We start from the raw sequence: 25,302 nt of genomic DNA on the forward strand, positions 1-25,302 counted from the left end.
TCATTTTGAACACCATCAAAGGCTTTAGTCCAGCCTCCGACAGTGCCTGCTTTAGTTCGGCTTCCATCATGTCGGGTAGTCCTCGAAGTACAACCTTCATAGGTTTGTTGGCGGCAATATCGTGTGTGAAGTATTCCGCTTTTGTCTGCTTCAGATAACATTCCACTCCTTTGTAGTGGTTCAAAGCCGGAACAGTTATTTTGTAGCCTTCAGTACATAAACGGATTGTTGCCTGTAGTCCTTTGCTGATCAGTGTGTTGAAATCCGAGCGTAGAGTTGGTGGGAAGCCCTTCAGGTAGAAAGGCGGCATTTTTTCCTTCTTCTGCAGTTCCTCTTCGACATCTACTGGCAGATCAGCATATTGGTTTTTACTCAGCAAACGGTCGTTTACCTGTACATCACTTGGCTTCAGACGCTTAGCATCCTTTGGATCCTTCTCGGATCTATGGCGGTTTTTACCCATAGCTTGGGTAGGTAGACAACTGCGAATAAAAAATAAAACAAAATCGAAATTAGTCGTAGTAGGTTATTCGTCTATCCACATCGAGTGTTAGATGACGAATAGAGATGCGACCTGAGCGTTTGAGGTTTTTATTAACCACGCAGAAGGTGCATTCTCTGTCGCTGCTGGTTGATGATTCCACTCCCACGACGTCTGCTTCCATCGAACGCACGAAAAGAAATGATCGATTTTCGACCACGGTTCCCCTTTTATACGCATTCAGTTGAAGATATGTGCCTGACTATCTCAAAATCGTCGTCCTTGCGCGAAAAACCCAAGCGAAAGTAAAAAGTTTTCCGCGTTGTTTTCAAATTTTAAGAAAACTTAATTTTTGAGTTGTTTGTGGTTATCGCACACTGTTCAAAATATTATCCTGAATTCCTGATCATATTTTTGATGAAATGGTGAAATAATTATGTTGCTACCATTAATACAAGTCGAGATATTCGCGATTAAGTTCTGCCCATTCTTCCATATGGCTAATTTTGAAAAGGCGCCCCATAGTAAAGTAAGTCGTATTCACGACAAAATCTATTTTGTTTTTTTTATGAGAGACCATGAAAAATTACATGATTGTTTGAAACAGGTTAGTTAAATCTTCTTCAAAGACTTTGTTAGTTGATGGAAGTATAAACTTACGTTGGATATACTGGTCCTCAGTTTCCCATTCTGGAAGCACATGTCCGCTTACATGTTCCTGGCAGATTTTCTCCCAGACGCCTGGTAGTGTCTACCAGAAGGTTTTACCGGAGTGCTGGCAGTATTCCGGCATGAGTCTGGCAACAATGCAACAATCGTTTCCGGCAGAGAATTTTGCCTAGCGGTTATCAACGGTTCTGTTTCTGTCGGATTTTAGCCATACAAGACTGGCAGGGCCGTATTGAATCGGTTTTTCTTTTTTAGAGCCTTTAGTACTACTTTTCTTTTACCTGGTCTCAAGACTCGTTTTGTTTATTTTGGATGTACATGCAGGATTGACGAATATTAAATAATAAACAGAAAAAAGAAGGAAGAGAAATCTTGAAAGACGACACGTGGCGAGAGCAAAAAAAAAAATTGACGGCTGCTGGAATCTTGCCAGGCTTTTGCCGACTGCCAGAATTTCTCACAAGCGGGTGAAATATTGATCATAAACTGATTGAACCGATTTATATGGAAGAAATAAGTAGCTAATTCCATGTTTTTATCACACAGCAATTAAGAGAAGAGTGAGAAATACGATAGAACAATAATGCTTGTAACTTAGAATCATACATCATAAGTATTTCGATCTTACATGTAAACAAAGCTACAACATTCATAAAATTTTAAATTCTTCATAAATTTTTATTTAGAATCCTTCTTAACCTAAATGTATTGCATCGAAGCATGTAGAATATGAGTTATTGCAATTAAAAAAAAATATTTATTTGTCAGTTTCAAGCACTCAATTCTGGGTGAAAATTTCACGGACTTTTTTTGGTTCTACATTTTTACGAGCAGCATGTGGAATGTTTGGATCCTGTGATCCGTCCGTTGAAAATTCAGTTCCACGCGGAGAAATGGTTTGGCCTTGCTGCTGTTATCCCTGAGCATCCTTTAAGCCTGCTCTCGCTGCAACCGCATCTAAAGATGTTGTTACGGGTAACGTCTAAGTTGAATACGTTGCTGTTGTTGCCCCGGTCGGAGAGAACAATCCTTAGTAGAACCAGGTGAAGATGCATTTTGTTGATTTATGACGAGCATGATTCACCAACTAAGTGCTTGCATTTTGTCCGCAGCACCCATGACAGCTTAAAATTGTGCTACATATCAATAGACTCGACCTGTATTTATCAGTGTAGTATTTGACCAAATAACGAAGAGGAGTCGTCATACACCGCATAATTTGTTCTCTAAATCCTGTATTAAGTACTTTTTTGATTCGAACCAAAACAGGAATGTTATCTTATCTAGACTAATTGTGATGAATATTGGAAAAGATTTCCAGAATGAAATTAGTATATTTGTAGAAGATTGGCTAGAGCAGTGATTCCCAAAAAAGGTCATTAGCGAATTTTTAGTGGGCAGTAAACTCAAGATTGTCTACAGGAGGGAAATGAGTCGCCAAAAGTGGACTGCACTACTTAAAAAAACGGCGGGTGGGTAATATCAGAGACATAACTGGATGTCGTGAATACGAAAACAACTGACATGTTCCTTAACACTTCCGAATATCAATTAGTTGATCAATTGTAAGAATTATGCAAGCATTCCACTTTTCCACATTTTTCGTAAAAACAAAAAAGGCTTCACTTGATCTCGATTACTGTGAATTTCACACAGCGAAAAGTGCACAAATCTAACCAAACTGTTCTTGATTTGCACTAAACTGAGGATAATTACCTTCGATTTGCGAACAACAAATCCTAATAGTTCTTTAGAAAACTTTTAGAGCCATTTGAACAACTGATTTTGTGTAATGCTCTCCATCGTTGTTTTTTCCCCAATTCTAATGGCTGGCAGCTGTGACGTAATCGCTCTTGTCGAAAGCGAAACTAGCTGTGCAGACGACACAAAACACATCTGCTCGCAGTGACGATAGAATCCAAACTGATTCATTTTTTGCATAATTTTTTTTTTTTGCATAAATATCTGTTTATTAATCTTATTTTTGTGTATTACATCAACATTTTACAGTACAAGTGTTTTGACCCTTTGGCCTTTCATCTTTGTTGTTCATACGATTCGTTATTAATAATAGGTGTTTTAGTTACTCTTGTTTTACATACTAATGTTTAATCATAATATTTATTTTAATTATTTATAAAATGTCTACCTACTTATAACTATCCCTAACCTAATACGTACAAATTTTGAATTATTTGTATTTCAGAGATTGAGCACCTCTCTTCAAATTTCGTGCAGTATTGTTCGAATTTTTGTTCTAGTATATCCAGTGAGGCCATCTCATGTACTTCACTAGTCCTTGTCCAAGGGGGTAGATTTAGAATCATCTTTAAGATCTTACTTTGAATGCGTTGAAGCCTAAGTTTGTGTGTTCGTGCACAACCCCGCCAAACAGGGACTGCGTATTCAATTGCGGGGTAGATGATTTGTTTATAGACAGCCATCTGATTCTTCAGGCATAGTTTAGATGTTCTACAAATCAGCGGATACAGAGACCTAATGAGTATGCTGCATTTTTGAACGATTTTGTCAACATGTGACCTGAATATCAGATGTCTGTCAAAGGTGAGTCCTAGATAGATAACTTCATCGGACCATTGAATGACCTCATCACCGAATCGTATTCTGCATTCGTCTGATGGAACAAGTTTTGGAGATCTTGAATGTGGAAACAAGATGACCTGAGTTTTTGCTGCATTGATCACAATTTTCCAGCTTGTAAAATATTCTGTTAAAGCGTCCAGACCTGTCTGTAGTTTATTTTTCAGAGCATTAATGACACGACCTTTGTAAAGAATGGCAGTATCATCAGCAAATTGTGACAGAACACCACCACCTGGAAGAGGTGGGATGTCTGATGTGAAAATGTTGTATAGAATGGGACCTAGGATACTTCCCTGGGGTACACCAGCAGGAATAGTAAATCTTTCTGAAAGTGCATTATTCAGAGAAACCTGGAATGCTCTATCTGCAAGATAATTTTTGATAATTTTAATAAGATACATGGGAAAATTATACCGATGCAGTTTGAACACCAGTCCATCGTGCCACACATTATCGAATGCCTTTTCAATATCCAATATTGCCATGGCAGTCGTTTTGGACACTGATTTGTTTTGCTGGATGACGTTGTTAACCCTTGTGAGCTGGTGGATGGTGGATCTTCCTTTCCGGAACCCAAACTGTTCTTCCAGAAATATATCCTGTTCATCTGCAAAAGCAAGAATTCGCCTTTGTATTGACTTTTCAAACAGCTTGGATAGGGCAGAGAGTAAGCTGATGGGCCGATAGCTCTTGGAAAAGGAAGGATCTTTCCCCGGTTTCAAAACTGGGATAACTTTAGCTAACTTCCACATTGAAGGGAAGTAACCAAGCTCCCAGCACCTGTTAAAAAGTTTAGCTAAGAAGACAAATGAGCGAATACTCAAATGTTTCAGCTCAATGTTGAATGTGTTGTCGAAACCGGGGGCCTTCATATTTTTGGATTTTTTCACAAAAGCCATCAGCTCATTCGCAGTGACTCTACTTTCCTCAGGAACTAAGCTGTCTGATTGGTCAACCTCAGCTACGCTATCAGCAACGGCTCTTTCATATGGACTAACAATGTTGAGTCCTAAATTGTGAGAACACATAAACTGCTGGCCTAGCGCATTTGCCTTCTCTACTGGTGTGATTAAAGGTATTCCTTCAGCTGCGTCCTGGGGTGACATCAGAGGAGGAATAGGCTTCGGTTTTTTCTTAAGCACCTTCGTTAAGGACCAGAAGGGCTTTGAATGTGGGAGAATTTCTCGAAGCTTTTGCTGGAAGTTCCTGTTGCGAAGCTCAGATATCCTTTCCTGGATTATCCTAGTTAAGTTGTTATAAGTAGTCTTCCTATCTAGGATGCCAGTTCGTTGATACTGCCTCCGGTAGATATTCCGAAGTCGGATGAGTTTCTTGGTGACACTGTCGATTTGAAGAGAGGAACTCGGCATATGTTGTACTGGAACCGTCCTATCACGAGCGACTGTGATTGAATGCTGGAAGGAAGATAGGGCCGCATCGATTTCCATCGGGGAATCTAGTGGAACATTGATATTAATAAGTTGGTCGGCGATTTGTTGAAATTGGACCCAATCGGTGCGATAATAGTTCCTCCGTGGTTGAATAGGCACTGTTTCTGGTGAAGATCCCAACGTCAATATTACTGGAAAGTGGTCAGAAGAGAGCTCGTAGAAGACAACCGGAGAGCTGTCTATGGCGATGTTGCTGATGAATATATCCAAAATGGAATGAACTCCCGATCTGGAAAGTCGCGTTGGTTGATCCGGAGCGAAGATGTTGTATTGTCCAGCTTCGTAATCTTCGGCAAGTACGAATCCGTTTCGATTCTGTCTTCTGTTTCCCCACAGCTCATGCCGTGCGTTCAGGTCCCCAGCAATGATGAATTTGTTCTGTCGTCGAGTGAGCATAGCCAGATCTCGCTTCAATGATGCACACGTACCATCTCGAAGATTGGTTTGTTTGGGGCAGTACGCTGCAATGATGATGATGGGTCCCATCGTCGTTGTAATCTCAATTCCGATGGCTTCTATGAGTTGCAATTTAAAGGCTGACAGAAGCCTGTGCTGAATGGATCGTTTAATGGCAATGGCAACTCCCCCTCCTCTGGTAGTTGCCCTGTCGAGCCTGTGAATCCTGTAATTGGAAATAAAAATAGAAATTTCAGGTTTAAGATGAGTTTCAGTTAAAATAGCAATATCGGCATTCTTCTCTTGAAGAAAGTCGGACAATTCAGCAGTTTTGCTCCTGAGTGAGCAAGCATTCCAATTTACTATAACCAACCCATTATATTGCATATTCGATGATGAATTTGCCTAAGGCGTTGATTTGCTCTAACCGCGTTCTGCAGTTTCGTAGTTTTGTTGTCATTGTTTCAAAAATGACGATCAGTTGTTCAGCAGAGAATAAATCACCAGAGTCATCCTTTGCTTGTGGTTGATTATTGCCCCATCCAGGAGGGATTCTTGAGGAAGATTCTTTTTGAGATCCAGCGGCTGAAGTCTTTGGATTGCTGCGAGGAAGTGGCGGCAAATTCGGAATATCCCTCTTCGGTGGGAGCCGTGGGAAATTAACTTCATCCTTCTGTGGAACATTCTTGCGCGTTGATTGTTTGCGGGACGCCTGTTGTCGAATTTTTGTGAACTCAGCACGTTTGGGACACGATTTGCTAGTAGATGGATGGTCGCCATCACAGTTCACACATTTTACAGCGATGTCATCTAGTAGGCAATCGTTGGTATTGTGTGGTTCGGCACATTTCCCGCACCGACTTTTCATGTGGCAATTCCTCGCTCCATGGCCGTAGTTCAAACAGTTCGTGCACTGTGTGACATCCCGATGTACCGGTTTATACTTTTGCCATTCGATGATTATGTGAAATAACGATTTAATCGTTTTCAGTTGACTCATGGTGATGGAGCCCTTCTCCAGATGAATCAGGTACAGTTGATCTCTAAACTTTTTGTCCGTATTATGGCGCTTCATTTTAAATACCATCAAAGGCTTTAGTCCAGCCTCCGACAGTGCTTGCTTTAGTTCGGCTTCCATCATGTCGGGTAGTCCTCGAAGTACAACCTTCATAGGTTTGTTGGCGGCAATATCGTGTGTGAAGTATTCCGCTTTTGTCTGCTTCAGATAGCATTCCACTCCTTTGTAGTGGTTCAAAGCCGGAACAGTTATTTTGTAGCCTTCAGTACATAAACGGATTGTTGCCTGTAGTCCTTTGCTGATCAGTGTGTTGAAATCCGAGCGTAGAGTTGGTGGGAAGCCCTTCAGGTAGAAAGGCGGCATTTTTTCCTTCTTCTGCAGTTCCTCTTCGACATCTACTGGCAGATCAGCATATTGGTTTTTACTCAGCAAACGGTCGTTTACCTGTACATCACTTGGCTTCAGACGCTTAGCATCCTTTGGATCCTTCTCGGATCTATGGCGGTTTTTACCCATAGCTTGGGTAGGTAGACAACTGCGAATAAAAAATAAAACAAAATCGAAATTAGTCGTAATAGGTTATTCGTCTATCCACATCGAGTGTTAGATGACGAATTGATTCATTTTTTGTTAAAAGATTTCCTTTTATATGATTTCGTTTGTAGCTTTTTCACTAATGGGCGGTCCTAACGGCTATAAAAATAGCCGCATACAGAATTTTAATATCGATTATTTCATTTCGGATTTGCATAATTTATTGAAAGAAACTATCAGGATGCTGTACGGGATTCATTCCTGCCTTTCAGAAAGAAAAAATTGTGGAACTCACTACGATATTAAACACTGTTCGGAACATTTTTCTCGAACGATTTGATGTACAGAAGCAGATATTTTGTTCTCTTCCTCAAAACACGTTCTAATTTGGCTGGTGTTGACATGGGTCAAATGAGACAGGTTTTTCAATAGTGTACTATTGAAATACTTCAATGCTTTTGCTATACACGGTCAAATTGAAAAATTTCGATTCTATTGGTAGTTAGATTATATTAATCCTTTCACAGATCACTGAGCTATGAGCTTTCAAAATACGAGAAAGGCAAACGCGCCTTATGAATTATCCTCTTTGATTCTCGTTTATACCAAACATTTCAGAAAAGTTTAATTTTGAATTATTTGAGACTATGTCACAAAACTGAAAATTTCATCATAAAATTGTGATCATATTTCCGATGGCATGTCGCAAGCATTATGTTGATTCATTAGATACAACAATAGATATTCACGATCAAAAACTTATCACTCTCTCAGAGGGTAAATTTTGAAAAGGCACCCCATAGTAAAGTAAGTCGTATTCACGACAAAATATTTCTGCGAAAAACTCTGAGCAAATGTATTCATGATAAGTTACTATACACATGTGAGAAAATTTGCTAAACAAGCCAGTTGTCGTATGTTCGAGCCCTGACCTGGAAGGATTCTGAGTGTCAATAGAATCATAGTACCAGCCATGCAATGGCTCTGTAGAAACAGAAGGTCAAATTCCACTAAAAGGAATGGAATACCAAGGCTTTACTTTTATAAATAATTTAAATGTTTCATTGGAAGATCAAATCACGTCTGTATTCCAAATTCAATCTAGACCAAATACAGACAAAAATAGTCAGTTTGTCTTAAACTGCATCTCACCAGACCCTGTCAGCTTGGAGCGACATCAATCTTCAGTTCAGCAACGCCATCGCACGGCATCACATTCAACATATCATGTCAATTGTATGGGTGTGCAGCCCTGCTATTTTGGCGCGCACGAATTTGACATTTCTCTCCCCTACTTCTATGTATGAGATTCGATGCGAACTCACCTGAGGGCGACATGCTCGCAAAAAAGGATGTTGCCAATGATTTGTTCGAGAAATGTGAGAGCTGGATATCTTGTTAATATGATGTCTTTGATCTCACTGACAATAGTCTATTGCTTTTTATTAAGTTTACGCTTGACAATGTCTATATAAGAGGAGAAATGGTTTGGCCTTGCTGCTGCTCTCAAAAAAGTATGATTTCAATGTGTTGTTTGATACGTATAGTTAAAAATTTGGTTAAAACCGTTATTTTTAGTGATAGTGCAGGTGTGGCAAGTGTGTGTTTAGTAGTGAGAGTGCTATTCATGGAATAATGTTGATCCGCGAATCTAAAGATGCCCAAGCAGCGTACACTGAGAATTTACCGTCCCAAAAATTCAACGATGTTAACCTGTTAACCGATCGAAGCGCCGTCTGCATGTCATTGTCGGTTTTGTCGGATTTCTATGGAATTTGTGAAAGTTTACAAGTCGATCGTGTCATTCATACTGAAGGTCTAGGGTTTGTTATGCAGAGAACCCATTCGCGAGTGTTTTTATTCTATTCTTACATTGGTCGTGTTTCATCGTTGTTGACAGCAGAGCGAGTGGGAGAAAAGGGATACTGGTGAGATCGTTCCTTGGAGATATTTTTCAAACTTATTATATTTCTCCTGAGTATCGAAAATCAGGTTTTGTTGAGATCACTACTAACAAATCTCTTATCTCGAAATGCTCGTCGAGATGCAGTGCTACCCGCGGTCTCTAGAAACAACGAGTATCGGACTAATATTCCTTCCTTTCCCTCAGTAGCACAGCCTTTGTTCGTAGCCAGTGTCGTTATTGATCATTTAATAAAAAGTTAGGAGTGAGTGGGTATGTACAGTGAAAATGATTTGCTTCTCCAAAGCTTCATTTTCTCAGAAATAGTTATAAATCCGCAAACTTCTTCAATCCGGGAAAATCGTTCTGTCAACTGAACTACTGTGGATGTGATGAAACACAACTTATAAGACTTCCCGTAAGATAAAAGCTTGGTATTTGATCTGACTAAACACGGTCCAATCCCGCACGCAAAAACTTATCGAGCCTGTTTTATGACATAAAGGGAAAACAGAATGAATCAACATAGCCATTGCCGATAACATCAACTCAACTTTGGTTGACATTGTAATAAATAGTTAGTTTATTTCAATAATAAAATCAGCCAGATCAAGTATTTTTTTAGAAAAATATTTGATTCCAATCAAACAGTTTTGAAGGGAGAAATTAGTTTTAGAAAATTTAAAAATCTACTTACAGGTTTGTTACTTTAAACATGTTCCATTTTGCCGCTTGTAGATAGATTTTCACTAACTTAGATTCCAATAAAAGATTTTATGATTCCATAGATTGCCATGAGCTTTTATTCGAATCGGATTTTAAGTTCCGGAACTATCAAATAATATCTAATCCGCTGCTACCAAATTTTTGCTTCCTGAATGATGTGTAAAAATTGACAGGCCACCTAATCGGACTCGAATTCTGAGCTTATTTTAAGTGCAGAATCTGTCCACTTAAAATGAAAATCAAAGTTAAATCTAGTTTCTCGATTTATGACATGGCTTTTATGTATGTTTTTGAGTTCAACTCAACGGAAGATGAACAGAAGAAAGCGCAGGGAATAAAGTAAGTCTCTTCGCAACACTTTCATTCCATCTTAACCCTTTAATTTACGATTGTGAACAAAGAACAAAGTTTATTCCGTTGCACATTACTGCTGGATATGAAAGAGCATCTCCGAGAAAACACTGTCACAAGAAGATTGTATTTCCTCACGATTTAGGACCTCGTAAAAATCATACCAACATTTCATTGAACAGTGTTACTTTCTATAGCGAGATCGGACGGACAAACGTTTTATTGTTCTTGGTCATGAAAATAGACAAGTGTAATAATATACACTCTAAAAATTTAATACCCAACAAGGGAGGACGATTTATTGTTTCGGTGGACTGAGCTGTCGGGAAGGAAATAAACGCATTTTTTAATTCACATTCTTATCTGCTTAGGAATAATAAATTTTGTTCTATTAGGTATACAGTATACAGAAAACAGTTATCGGCAGTTTGATTCTCGGTGATAGCAGTGCCTAATACTCATAACTTGACTCAAGCCACAAGGGCCGAAAACCGTATGATGCTTCTGTGTGGAGTGTTTTTCCTTCACACCAAACAACCATCTTCTGGTGGATGATAAGTATTATCTATTACAAACTCATTCGAGCTGTTCCGTTCAGGATAAATTTATGCACCACCGACCACGTTGGGAATGGAGCCAAGCTTTCGGTTCTGAAGGTTAAATGGGACTGTGAATTATCTACGCTTCTGTTTTCATTATTCATTATCAATTTCGTAGCAGTAGTTTCGAGGTTGAAGTTGGAACATTCGAATATCGTTTGTCCGGTTGAAAATTTTAAACCCGAACTATGGGATTGAATGAGAAACGTGCCAACTAGCGTAACAACTGGAACGGAGTCTGATTTCATTTCCTTTTTTTTTTATCCCATTTGAGAACTGAATTAGTCCTGAAAGAAAATGATTAATATTTCAAACTGTTTCCTCCTGGCATAAGGGAACTTATGGCTACTTTCCTTACAACGAGCAGTGCCTATTCAAATGGTCAGATCGGCAAAAAACAGAACTGAGCTCGAACGAACGAAATTGAACTTTTTTCAATAAACGGATTAAATCCAGACCAACTTTGACTTCAAAAGTATCCGTCACATGCGACAACAGAAGAATTGTTCAAGCAGAACTAGCAACAACTGTTTCAAAACTGGTCCGATCGAGCAGAGGAAATCTGAAAAGTGATGAATGACGAAAAAACGAGCATTTCCACTACTGCGAAAAAGTTTATTCGAGGTTTATAAAAAATAACTGCTTTTAGAAGTTCAACAATACGGCCAATTTCCAGTTGCACAACAAAAAACCCTCATTTCAATCGCTTGTGCTGGGATTAATAGTTTTTTTTTGTGATTATCTTCCGTTTTCGGTATTGAAGAATCCAACCAACTCTTTTGCGATCGCTGCGCTGCCCGAGTGGCGAGCTTTGAACTAAGCGATGGTGATAATTTTCAGATTTTGCTTGAAGATTCGAACGAAATGCAGGATTTTTATTTTTTTTTCTTATGAATCGAATACTAACATACAAAACCGTGTGAAAATTTGGTAAAAAAAAATCGATCATTAATGATTTATTAACTTTCCGTGGTATGTTTGATTGATATTTATGGAGAAATCGCAACATAAAATACCAAATTCGATGAAGTGAGGTTGGGTACTGTGTTCATATCTGGGATATTCTTTGTTTTTTGGGTTGGATTTTGAGATTAATTGATAAATTATGATCAAAAGTTTTATGACTAGTCCATTTACTCATGTTCTATCATCTAAAGCAAATCTGTATGTGAACTGAAAATTTCAAATTTCATCCGAGATTGTCAAGAGTATAGGACAATTTAAAATCATATGTTTGATGACAATACGGGAATAATCGTTTTTCTTACCCATATTTGTAAGGTTTTGCCATCTGCATTCTTTCAAACTCAAGTAAATTGAAAAATTCGTCAAAAATTTTTCTAAATACATGGGATATGTCAAAACAATCACCATAACGCTATCTCGTGGTGACCACGCTGATTGGATTGTTCAATTGATTTCACGAATTTTGGTTGAGTTTTAGCAAAGACATCATATTAACAAGATATCCAGCTCTCACATTTCTCGAACAAATCATTGGCAACATAATTTTTTGTGAACATGGCGCCACGGTCACGGCTGCTAAGAATTTTGCAAACTGGGACTGGAAGCACGGTAATTCCCGCTTGTGAAAAATTCTGACAGCTGGCAGAAGCTTGGCAAGATTCTGGTAACTGTCAAAATTTTGCAGGCGAAATCGCATCATTCTCTCGCCACGTAACTACGCTTGCATGTGTCTGGCAGATTTCCCCTTAGACGGCTGGCAACGTCTGCCGGCATGTTGACAGAATTCCGGCAAGAATCTGGCAACAATACAACAACCGTTCCCGGCAGAGAATTTCGTCTAGCGGATTATTAATGGTTCTGTATTTGCCGGATTTTTGCCATACAAGACTGATAGAACCATTTTGAATTGGTTCTTCATTTTTAGCGCCTTTTACCTGGACAATCAGGAACTAAAACTGAATCGAAGAACTAAATTCGGAACCTGTGACTGGTGCTATAACTTTCCTAGCCAGAACCGTGTTCTAATCATGAGCGTTCTTCGGAAGCCAATCTATGATCACTCGTGCTGTTGCTGACAAATTGATATTCAAGAAAACGAATTGAGACGACATTTGAAAAAAGTACGGGTGTGTAATGTCAGAGACATAACTGGATGTCGTGAATACGAATATGACACGATTTATTTATGCTTCCGAATTCGAATTGGTAGTTCATCGATTGTTTGAATTGTGCAACTTTCCCCTCTTTCATTACTAGAAATTTAAACGATGCGCCTAGACTAAATTACAGATTAGTTACATTAAACATTCTGAAACGCACTTAAATACTATGAAATAAGCAGTATAGTTCTTTATAATAAAAAAATGGTGACGATTTTAGTTAGTTCAGCACGCAGACTCTGAATTCTAAACCCATATTCCAGAACTAAGCTCTAAAACATGAAGACGATTTTTCGCCATGACTACCAGAATGGGTTTTATAGAGTACACTAAAGTAAATTTCCGCATAATTCTTTAGGAGTATTATTATGGTTCTAAAAAGAACCGAATAGAAGAAGTCTGGAATAAAGAACTGGATCCTGAGTTCAAGAACTAAATTTAGAACCAATAACAGACTCAGAATCCAGTTTCAATTCTAGAATTGCAATTTCGAAACTCAAATTAGTTCCGGAATACAGCTCCAGAATCCAGTTTCAGCACGCAGGCTCTGAATTCTAAACCTATATTGCGGAACTACAATCTGAAAATTGAACTTCTCGTTATGACTACCGAAAACCAAATGATGGCAGGTGCTCTCTCCGTCGCTGATGGTTTAACTCTCGCGATGGCAGTCTGCTCGCCTTGAAGGCCAGCAAGCGAATGAAAGTTGCTACCTGAGCGTTTGAGGTTTTAACCACGCAAAAGGCGCTCTCTCCGTCGCTGCTGGTTGATGGTTTAACTCCCACGACGTCTGCTCCCATCGAACGCACGAAAAGAAATGATCGATTTTCACCACGGTTCCCCTTTTATACGCATTCAGTTGAAGATATGTGCCTGACTACCTCAAAATCGTCGTCCTTGCGCGAAAAACCCAAGCGAAAGTAAAGAGTTTTCCGCATTATTTTGAAATTTTGAGAAAACTTAATTTTTGAGTTGTTTGTGGTTATCTCACACTGTTCAAAATTTTATCCTAAATTCCTGATCATATTTTTGATGAAATGGTGAAAGAATTATGTTGCTACCATTAATACAAGTCGAGATATTCACGATTAAGTTCTGCCCATTCTTCCATATGGCTAATTTTGAAAAGGCACCCCATAGTAAAGTAAGTCGTATTCACGACAATAATTTATCAGTAATCAGTGAAATAATCAAGGAATCTCTTGAGATTTCTAATTAACTATGAACGAAATAACTAAATTAGTTATTTAGTTTCCAGTAGAAAAATATCGATGATCCTGAAAGGAGAAAAAAATATCCGAAATCGCAAAAAAATGCAGAACCGGAAAATCTTGTTAGTGGAATTAGTGAACACAAACAATAACCCATTTTCAAAAAGTTCAAATTCACAAAAAAAAATGATGACCAGAAGGTGCTATTGAATAATGAATATACTGTCACCCATACCAGACCAGAAAACATGCAAATCGCCCGCCATCTTTTTTTTTTCGACCTGAAAAAAGCGGTCACTCCGAGCTGTCAACTGAATTGATTGCCGGATTGATTGATTCGTGGAAAAATGTCCAACAGCAGGAAACAAACGTTCCACACACGTTTATTTTGTTCCGAGTGAACGGGCGACAAATAACCTTCCGTACCGGTAAATTATCGATTAGGCCTCCCGCCTGCCTCTACCTTGCAATAAATTTTGAAAAACTTATTTTCCGTGTTGTTGTCACGACTTGAATAATTTTTCGCCAACAAAAAAAAAAAAAAAAAGAAAACGATTTTCCGCCTCGAAAGCAACGGTACCGGAACGCAAGCTGGTGGGTATGATTTCCATTTCGTGGAAATCGATGATTTATAGCGGGAAATTTAACCGACGGAGAGTTTATTTTTTATCGTTTCCCCGCCCAATCCCAATTATTAGGTTAGAGTCGAACTTTTTGAACCTGAACTGCGGCTAACAGATGAATGTTGATTCCTTCCATGTCAAACGAATTGATAAAAATCAAGCTGCTGAAAGGAAAATAAACCGATGGTGTGTGAAATATTTTTATCAGAATTTAGCGCTGATCGACCTGAAAGAGAGTTTTTCATGTTCGGCTAAAATTGTACTTTACAATACAACGGATTTGCAATGTCGTTACTAACATGTCAGACAGAGATTGAAAAATTATCAAGGATACCAGGTCATATTTTTGGTGTGACAAAAAAATAGATCTCTTTATTTACAAGCGCTCTGTTTTCCCTAGCAATTTGAAGACTTGCTTGAAGTCAGTGGTCAATTAAAAAAAACTGTGCAACATATTGGAAATCTGTGAAACCCAAATTAATCTGCGATTCTGGCATCCCTGGTTTGGATGTTGATGACCATCAATCAAATAAAAATTCACGTTCGATTCACTTGAAAAATCACGTAAACTGATTTCAAATGTCAAATTGAATGTTTTACGTGACGAAATTGAATGTTACACGAACATTCCCTAAAATAAATAGAGTCATCACATAAATTGTACGTGAATTGACCGAACGTCAAACAATCTACGTGAATTTCCAGTGTGAAAAACTCGATTTTGAAAATGGCGAACAGTGGCCCTCAAAGTGTGAGTAGTGTAAATATTTGCGAGAAATGTTATTTAATTACATTTTTTTACTTCATCGACCGGACCATTCCAGTATGATAGTTTCCATGTGTTCGACTGGACCGAGTGCCTGCGTGAGTCCGGAAGTGCGCCCTGAAGTGTTTTCCAATGCCAGTCCATTAAAACCTACGTGAAAAGTAGGGTGGAAAATATTCACATAACTTTTCACGGGACTATAACATGATTATTATTTTGAGTGTATCCATTCTTAAACAGAGCGAATTTTGAAAAGGGCGCCCCATAGTCCAATCCACGTGCGATTGTGTTGGTGTGACTATTCTCAGCAGTTGGTTAATGCTAGTGTGAGTATGTCGAAATAACCCAGTGAATTTTGTCGAGCCGCATCGTGCCAATTATTGAAGACATATATGCAATAAAAAACACTGCAATGCCAAGAGAACAGTTGAGAAAGACATAAAATCGTTCATGAAACTCTATATCACGTAATGGAACTGTCTTCTACTTGGTTCATTAGTTCATAGCTTACGAAATTCTATATGCATTTTTCGCAGTGTATGATTATGAGTCAAAAATATTTTTTTTAACTCAGTGTAAAATTGAACCCACAACAAACTTTGACTTCGGCTCGCACACATTCTAATTTCGTATATGAATAGATCTGCGCACTCTACATCGGTGTGAGTAACAGAGACGTCAAATTGCTCAATAGTAAAGTAAAACGTATTCACGGTAGAAAGCATTTTATGGGATTCACAATAACTGATCAGGCTCGTCAACTCATAAAGTTGTAGTGCATTACGCTTTGTGTGACGGTTCATTCAATTCATGTGTTTGGAATTTGCGCGCCTTATTTTGGCACTGAATTTTACCTTAATGCATGTTGATACCAAACATTTTAGAAAACTCGGATTTTGAGTTATTTCTGGATATCTTATACTACTGAAAATTTTATCATAAATGTTCAGCAATTTTCCGATGATGTGGAGAAGAAATTATGTTGCTACCCTAAATAAAACAAGAGATATTCACAAAAAAGTTCTACGCATTCTTGTTCAGGGTTTTTGAGAAGGCGCCCCAGTCATTTTTCTCGGAAGCTCTCGCGGCGGAAAGCTTCCTCTTTTTGCTCGCCAAACAAAACTAATTCCCATAGTTCTTTGTTGATGAATTCAAATTTCCGTAGATTCCCGTAGAAATAATCCAATTTCCGTAGATTTTGCCTACGGATCCGTAGATCTAACATCGCTGTCTCCGACCGCAAATTGTATCGACCGGTTGCAATGTTATTCCGTATCTGGGAATTAATCCTTGTTTTTTTCACCTTTTTCCAGATACATGAACTTCATGTTCGACCTAGAAGACGCTTCCAACGACGGAGGCATCGATGCGGAGGAATTTTCCATTGTTTGCTCCAGCTACGGACCCGATAAGCAAGAATGTCAGCAAGCATTCCGGAAGATGGCGCAGGTAAGCTGAGAGGTTTTGAGGTTATGTTGAAGTACAGCGCTTTTCGCCGGAAAGTTCCCAACTGCAGCAATCATTTTAATTACACCACACAGTTCATATGTTTCATCCAAACAGTCAGGCCCCCATGAACAGAGTAGATTACGCAAAGGTACATAAAACTTTATGTTCCGAAGCTACTGTGTCCATTCTACTAAAACAACTGGCTTTCAAAACCGTGTCATTCCGATAAAAAAATACGCGGTACTTTATACGTGTTCATAGCTAACGTCAGACCCGGTCGAATAACCCCGGCACGTCCGCACAGGCTTGACACTGCAACTGCCACTTCTCAGCGAAATTCCCGAATACGATAAATATTGATTGAATTTTCATTAAAATAGCCCTGGTCCGCAATCAGTTGGTCGTTTAGCAAACGGTTGTACCCAAGGATGCATTTTATTTTACGATTAGTCGGCCACATGGGCCATCACGGACAGACGTGAACCGTATCCCGGTTGGCCCTGCGCCAAATAGTGCGGACGAGCCTCGCGGTTATCCGAAAGGACAACTATATAGTCCTACCTTTGGGTTCGATGTGCCTGTGCTCCCCCCGAAAATAGAAATCAATTAAATTCCTACTCTGCTACGCGGCAATGCAATCGTAAATTCCAGAACCGGTTTCATAAGTTTTTTTTTTCTCTCTCTCCCGTTTCGCTATCTTTCTGCAGGGTTCTGATGAGGTCAACCGGGAGCAGTTTGCCGATTTGTGGCGCGAGTATTTCTCGACCGACGATCCAACGGCGCCCGGAAACTTCATTTTCGGTAAAACAGAATTTTAACGTAGCGGAGCGAACTACCGATTTCTAGCTCTTAGCAACATCCTCGAACAACGTTCCGAGTTCCGGTGGATTTGGAACCCCTCTAGCGGCAGCAATAGCGGCGGCGATAGTGCACCCGAACAAAAGAAGACACTTATCGGTAGAACAGACCGAACCTGGCGCAAGAGGGCATTTTTCAATTTAGTCAAATTTAGTAGCGGCGGCCTTCGGGTTGCGTTGTTTTTTCTCTAGCGTTGAGTTCCCAATTCAAAACACATCCACAATTTATACGAACGGTCGGGAGCATTTCGGACCTTGACGACGCAGACGGAGATAGATTTGGTAGTTTCGGTGTTTGGTGCAATAAATTGTAAGCGTTTTCAAATACATCAATCATTTTGATTGTGATGCGGTTCCGGTAGATGTCACTGCGTGGCGTCGAACGGTTAAATCGGTTTACCGTCAGGCAGATTATTTTCCGTTTCGTGTCATGAATAAAGAAAATCACTTCGAGGCAACTGTTGGTAGACCTCGAGCGAATGGATTAACAGTTCTGAAGTTAAACGAATAAAAAAAGATATTCTCCGTTTTATTTGTTGCCATTAAAAGCGTTTGTGGAGGGGAAGCGAACCGGTCCCGTGACGTGATTATAATAAATTGTGAAGCACAGAAATATGATAAATCATAGTCAACGAGAATAGGTTCCAGCTTTTCTAGGTGACGTGGCCTATCTTCGGTTTTTGCTTGCAGCAAAGCTACTTAAAAAAAGAAGCCAAAGATGCTTTTTCTAGGTTAGGATTTTTTTTTCGGTGAGTGCCTTGTAGTTTTTGCAACCTATGCAGCTCTATCTTCTCACTTAGTTCCAATCCGGTACGTGCCTGAGATTCTCCTGTGTTTGAACGGCTATTTTGTTATCAGCTGTCATTTTTCGGTTGGCTGATTATAGTAGGCTTGAAAAATGAAAAATGTTTTTATAATGTGCATGTCCATACTACCGGAGGCGGTCATCAATTCACATGGGGTTTTAATAGTGTTATTAAAGTGAGAAATTATTTGATAATGCTTTCTTTTCACGATTCAAATCATCGGGTATTTAAGGTTTCACTTACAATCTTAGGAAAACAGACATGGTTAAAAAATGCAACAAGCAGTTTTCGCTTGGTAAATCTTCAAGAAAAATATTAGAAAATTGAACTAAATGAACTGACATTTCATTAGGAGAAAATAGTTTTTGAGTTTTTCAATGATGGTTGCCTTTCTATAAAAGTAAGTTTCCCCTTGAAAGAAGCCTATCTCGTTTGCATCATCCATTTATTCTGACTGAAGTGTAATGAAATGGCATTAGGTTTTGCACGAACATGACATAACCTCACAAAAATGAACAGAATGAACTTTTTTTGACAGTCGACGTGTACTTGTTTACAGTTTAAAAGTTCATCAGAAGTTCATCGTTCGAATGTAAAAATTGCAAGTCGTCTCACACTCAACAGATTCATACATATATCGCTCCTTGATGCTGGAAACACATACAGGGCAATCTTTTTAGTTATTTTCACTGTGGAATACGTTTTCAACAGGCACTTTTTCGTCATTTTTTCAATTTTTAACTTGCAGTCGCAAAACAAAACAAGTACACGGCAACTGTCAGAGATGAACTTGATTCATCGGCAGTTCATTAGTGTCGTCATCGTGCAAAACCTAATAGGTTATCGGAATTTTCCATCAGCTCCTGTGCAGCTACACAGAAAACGAAAAGTATATATTTATTGACTACTTTTTACTCAATTTGGAATTATTTTGAATCGTTATTTCAGGAGAGCTAAGAAAAATAGAGTATTAATTTTAACGGCAGACGTAAGAGAAAACCTTTCTCTATTGTTTTCTGTTAGGACTTACTCTCAGCGAGTACTGAGTCTTTGGAGATTCCTCTGCAAAGTGAATGTTGATAGGTGGTTTATTGGCCGTTAGCACAAAAAAGAGATAAATATGGCAAGAATTGCCGAACAAAGTTGACTGTGTACACACTAAACTTCGTTTGGTGGTTTTTAGTGTATATTTAGTTCGGTAAATTTCGCATTTTTTAGAAGCTTTGAATAGCCGAATTACCGAACACTTTCATACTACCGATATAACAGCACAAATCAACATTTGTTGACAGTCGTACTTTAAGGAACTGCTGTAATGAAAACATTATTTTTATTGAGAAAACCACCTACCGAGATTTGCACAACTGAGATCGGTAATCCAATTTAAGTGTGTAGACAGGCAATCGGAATGATCGAACCCTCAAAAATCCACCTAGTGTTTTAGCGATGCATTTCTCATCAGTGTTTTGAGATGTAATTCCCATTTCGAAGGTTTTCATCCCAACTTGCGGTGCTTGCGAAACTGGAAATCGAGGACCGACAAAACTGAAGTAGGTTTGCTTCGCCACCAACAGGCAATATTTGAAATATTTTGGGATAAGCTTGAACGTTTCGTTAATGTTTTGCATCCCCAATTAAGTTATGATTTGACATTTTCAACACTCAGTACACACTTAAATTGGAAAACCGATCTCAGCTGTTCGAACCTCGGTAGCTGAGTTTTTCAGCAAAAATAACGTTTCATCACAGCGGTATCTTAAGGTTTTGCTGTAAACAAATGTTTGTTTGTGCTGATATATTAAAAGAAACTGAGAATGTTTGGTAGTTCGGCTGTTCAAAATTCGTTAAAAGGTTTGGAAGAAGTTACCGTACGATGTTTAGTGTGTACCCTTTAATTCCACAACCAGAAGTCACACAGTTAAATCCAATTCTCTAGCTCGGTAAAGAAGAATGTCGAGACAGATCGACAACACACAATTTTTCCGATTTCTCAGTAATAAATATTACGATTTCCGTGATCCGTTCAGTAGATTTACTTATTTTTCGGCAAAAAGAGCATCTTTTTGCCGAGATTTGACAAAATCTTATACTAAACTCATCAGGGATTTACAATTATCCCGAAATCACCAAATGCTTTGACCAAAATTTTGAAATATGTATTAGTTTTTGCCGAAACTCGGCAAGGCAACTGTGATTTATGGTTCATATTTTCGCTACTCACTACGCAGTTATTTTCTGACGAAGAAGTGAGAATCTACGATTTATCCAGTAAGTATAATAACTACAAATTATTATTGATTATTTAAAGAATGCACGTTCCAGATCCTGCTTTCTTTGTCGGAATTCTTTGTTTGCTTTTAGTTGCTGGAGGATCAGTAATTTACAATTTTCACTTCGTTACTTTTGCCGAACATTCAGTAAAGGTTATGCCGAACAGACAGTAAACTTTTGCTGACAAATTTGGTAATAACTGACGTTTGTCAAATTTGATATTTCCGATACTTTGCAATTGTATCTTTTGCCGAGATGATTACCGAGTACTCGTCGGTTCAAATCTCGGTAATGATTTCGCCGATATTCAGCGAAAAAAAGTGCGCAGATCCAATTCAAACTGAATGACAATTTTGAAGATTTGGTTCCTTTTTGTTGTCATCTCTAAATATTTGACATTCATCACCCTGTATTTTCCGAACCAGAAGTCGAAGTCCGAGTAGAATTGAATGGCTGTCAATGGGATCTTGCGTAAATTGACTTAGCATTTTTCTAAAACAAAATCGAGGTGAGTTCCGATGTGTTTTGGATCCTCCTTCAAAGTTTTTTAGTCCGATTCTTGCAATAACCGTTGTTTTTAAACGATTCTTACATTGCAAAATCCGTGTCCGGTTCTTGCTCTCAAAGTTATCATCCGATTCTTGCATTCATAAATACTTGAACGGGTTTCCCAAGCTAAGTTGTATTTATCCAATTTCTGCTTTCAGCCGTTCAAATGATCACTCAGTGAAATTGATTTTTTTAAACATTTTTCACCCAATAATTTCGGAACCGAAAGCCGGATCCGGATAAAATTCAATAGCAGACTATGGTACCATAAGATATTTCCTTTTGAATCTAAAATTTTTTCGAAAAACAGACAGAATTTGAAGTGAATACGTTTTACTTGACTATGGGATGCCTTTTCAAAATGAAAGAGTGATAAGTTTTTGATCGTGAATATCTCCTGTTTTATTCAACGTATCAACATGATTTTTTCCACGTCATCGGCGATATGATCACTAATTTATGATAGAATTTTCAGTAGTATGAGATAATCACAAATAACTTGATGCTGCATTCATTCCAGCCTGCGTAGCTGTCTCGTTCAATTTAGACCGGAATTCAGGTCCTGTATCTAATTCTAGAGTTCAGTTCTGAAATTCGGTTTCAAACCCCAACACCAGACGTTTTTTTAATTTCCAGAATCCAGATCTAAAAATCATTCCTTTGTCCGGAATCTAGGGCCAGAATCGAATTTCAGAACTGTGGAACTTGAACCGAATTTAAGGTTTTGATTCTAAGCCTGAATTTTGGACAGAGATCAGGATCTTGCTTCTAGACCTGGACTCTGGAACTGAAATTCTGGGAATGAAATTAAGGTTCAGACCAGAATACAGTTCCAAAATCCCTTTTCAGAATTCAGACTTATAATTCACGTTCAGTATTCGGAAACTGAGTTCCGAGCCTGAGATTCTGGAACTACATTCAGCATCATTTTTATATCCAGAACTCAGTTCTAAAATGCATTCCAGAAACCAGATTTGAATCCAGCTAGAGTATGCTGGTCTAGAATTAGGAGCCAAAACTCTAGAAGTGCAACTGAATTAAGAGGTTAGATTCTGAAGATTTTGAACTAAATTCCGGATCTGGATCATAGAACTCAGTTTCGAAGCTGAATTTTGGATCCAAATTTGAAAACTGAGTCCTGTACCGGACTTAAACTTAGAATTCAGTTCCGAACCAGAATTCTAGGCTCGAATTAGTGTTTCACAACGATCTAGATTCAGGTTTCTGTTCCAGTTTCAGAATTCAGTTCCCAGAATTCAGGATCAGAATTCAGTTCCAGAATCTCTAGAATTATAGGTGAAGAATTCAGATTAATTAACATCAAAGAAATTGAACCATTCATTTTATTCGTATTCAGAGATTTTCATGTAGTTAGTGCGTCATAATTGGTGAAATTTTGTTTCATGTTGCGAAACAGAATTTTACATCCACAGCTCTGTTCGTTGTTTGACGATTCAACGTAACTCTTCTGCGATTGTAGCGCTGCCCAAGTGGCAAGCATGGAATTAAGTAATGGGTGAAATGTCAGTGTGAAATTCACTAGGAAACAGAGATGCCAGATGAGGAGATTTGTCTACCAATTTGTAAAATTTGTGATAAGTGCTGCTGACATGTTTGTCACATGCAATTTTTTACAGATGTCCGAGTTTTGTTTTGTTTATGTTCTGCAGATTTTCGAAGTTTTTTTACAGATAGTTAATACATGTGGCAGGCTTTGGAAACTGACTGTTTTTTTTTTTATTTTGCTCACTATATCTACAGACTGAAGTTCTTTCTGTGGTTTTTTTTATATTTTTCAGACAGTTAAGAATTTGACGTAAAACCTTTGGTAGTAAAAACTTGAAAAAGTGCTTCCGAGCACACTTTCTAAAATTGCATTAACAATTTCAAAAAATATTGACGACAACTTCCCATCGTTTGCGATTTTTCTTTATTCAGACCCGGATCCGCTTCGAACGAATAAACTATTTTTAGTTGGATATGATTTTTCCAGGAACTGGAAAGTTAGTGCATAAGATCGATAATAATTATTAGCCTTGCCTAAATCTATAGTTCACTTACAATATGGAACAAACCATTCTGAAATCGATTAGAAATGACAGACTGATTTCGTACAAAATGTTATTAAAAGAACATAAAAAGATTGAGTTTGAATCAGAAACTAGGTGAAAAGTCTAAGCCTTTTAGGACCAGTTCGGGACTGTTGTGAAATCAACAAAACATTCCACTAAGCGAACTTACCAAATCTTCTCTGCGTGAGTCAAACGCGGGATGCTCCCCGAATAACCCTTCAAATATCATCCTTTTACAAAGAACTAAGCTGGTGTCATTTGAAAACTTTTGAATATTATCCTAGATAAGAACAGAATGATAGTACTCGATAGCTAATACTATTACATATATGATATAAACAAACAAACAAACAAACAGAAAAAAAAATCTCTATATCAGATGATGTTGAAATGTCAAAGAAAAGTCTATAGCATATAAACAACCAATGTTCTCTAACTAAGCAAACAACTCTGTGTGGAAGGAAACTTTACAAAATAGCGTACGATAGCACGAGACGTCCATTGCTCTAATACACGTCAATTTTGAGGTTAGGAAGTAGAAGAATAATTACTGCATATCTTTGATTTGGACGCAACTGGCTACCAAAGTTAGCAGACCGGGACGATGAACGAGTAACCGTTTTCAATTTCTATCCTAATCCAAATAAAAGTTAACTTGTTAAGTTGTTGCCTGTTCGCTTCCGAGCATTAATTTTTTGCCGAGGGGTTACATTTTAACCAACATAATTGAATGCGTTTCTTTAGCAAAAAATAGCCGAATTTTTCATTCACTTACTAAACTAAATCGAACATTCCTGTTGTTGTTAAACTGCATTTTTTAGATTCTTGTTTTGAAAGCATTCCTGAAGCGTCCAGCGCACAAATGCTATTTTCACTTCCATAGAGTTCTTGGTAGGTCTAAGATCGGATCCAATATGGTGCCAATCGTATCGGTAGCAGTAAGCACTTGGCAAAAGTCGATTTTGATGACGCGAAAATTTTGATAACATTGATACGTAGCAGTAGATTCGTGTATTTAAAAAAAAACAACAAAACTAAACAAATTATTACAAACCGATGGTCAATTCATCATAGATGTTTATGTGTTCGAGTGTGGAGCGGAAATGGCTAAATATTACCTTCAAAACATGATCTTCAACTGTAGTCAATTGCTCTGTGATTCTATTGAGGACTTGCGAAAACCAATCGCCCATATCAATAAAACTGTGAGTGTTCCTCTTTCCTTCTTCCTACTGTGTCCGTCTCCGGCACACTTTTGCAAAAAAAAATCACTAAATTTCCTTGTCTTTTATCAATATCGAGAACTGATTGACCTTCGATACCATTAGAATTATGTGACTAAACCGTACCATAGACGTTTGACCAGTTGCTGTTAAACAAAAAGATAGAGATAAATGCTAAGAAGCTAAATTGAGAATTTTGAAATAAAAGCTCCAACGTAAACTCTGGTTAAATGTGGAATAAAGGAATTAATAAAACAATACGGTCATTGTTCGATTTGAAGCTACCGAGCGATAATTTTGAAGCATACGAACGATTTGATTGATGAAAACTTTGAAATGTAAAACATAGGATCTATATTAATGTTGAATGTTGATTGAAATAAAGTCTAACATAAACCTACCTCTTCGTTATTTTCTGGTTTGATGACCATTCCCGTAACCGCCACGGAAAAGACGCATTTTTCATACAGGTAAGAAAATCTACACAATACTAAACTTAACGAAATGTCAGATTATTATTAACCAAAATTATTATTTAACTTCACCAACGACCTAATTTTGACCTAAATATGATCCAAGTAGGTTGAATTTTACAACAGAATATCAAATTAGATACT

General features: G+C 38.1%; 1 protein-coding gene across 1 annotated transcript in view; it reads left to right on the forward strand.

The window, feature by feature from the left end:
- Nucleotides 1-25,085, forward strand: part of LOC131434592 (calexcitin-1-like) — a 147,828-nt gene extending 122,743 nt beyond the window's left edge. The window contains exons 6-7 of the mRNA XM_058601446.1: nt 16,772-16,907; nt 17,615-25,085. Of these exons, the coding sequence (XP_058457429.1) occupies nt 16,772-16,907; nt 17,615-17,725 (247 nt within the window). The 3' untranslated portion in view covers nt 17,726-25,085. The remainder of the gene's footprint in view (nt 1-16,771; nt 16,908-17,614) is intronic.
- Nucleotides 25,086-25,302: the final 217 nt, after the last annotated feature.

This window comes from Malaya genurostris, chromosome 1 (assembly GCF_030247185.1).
Source record: "Malaya genurostris strain Urasoe2022 chromosome 1, Malgen_1.1, whole genome shotgun sequence".
NCBI lineage: Eukaryota > Metazoa > Arthropoda > Insecta > Diptera > Culicidae > Malaya > Malaya genurostris.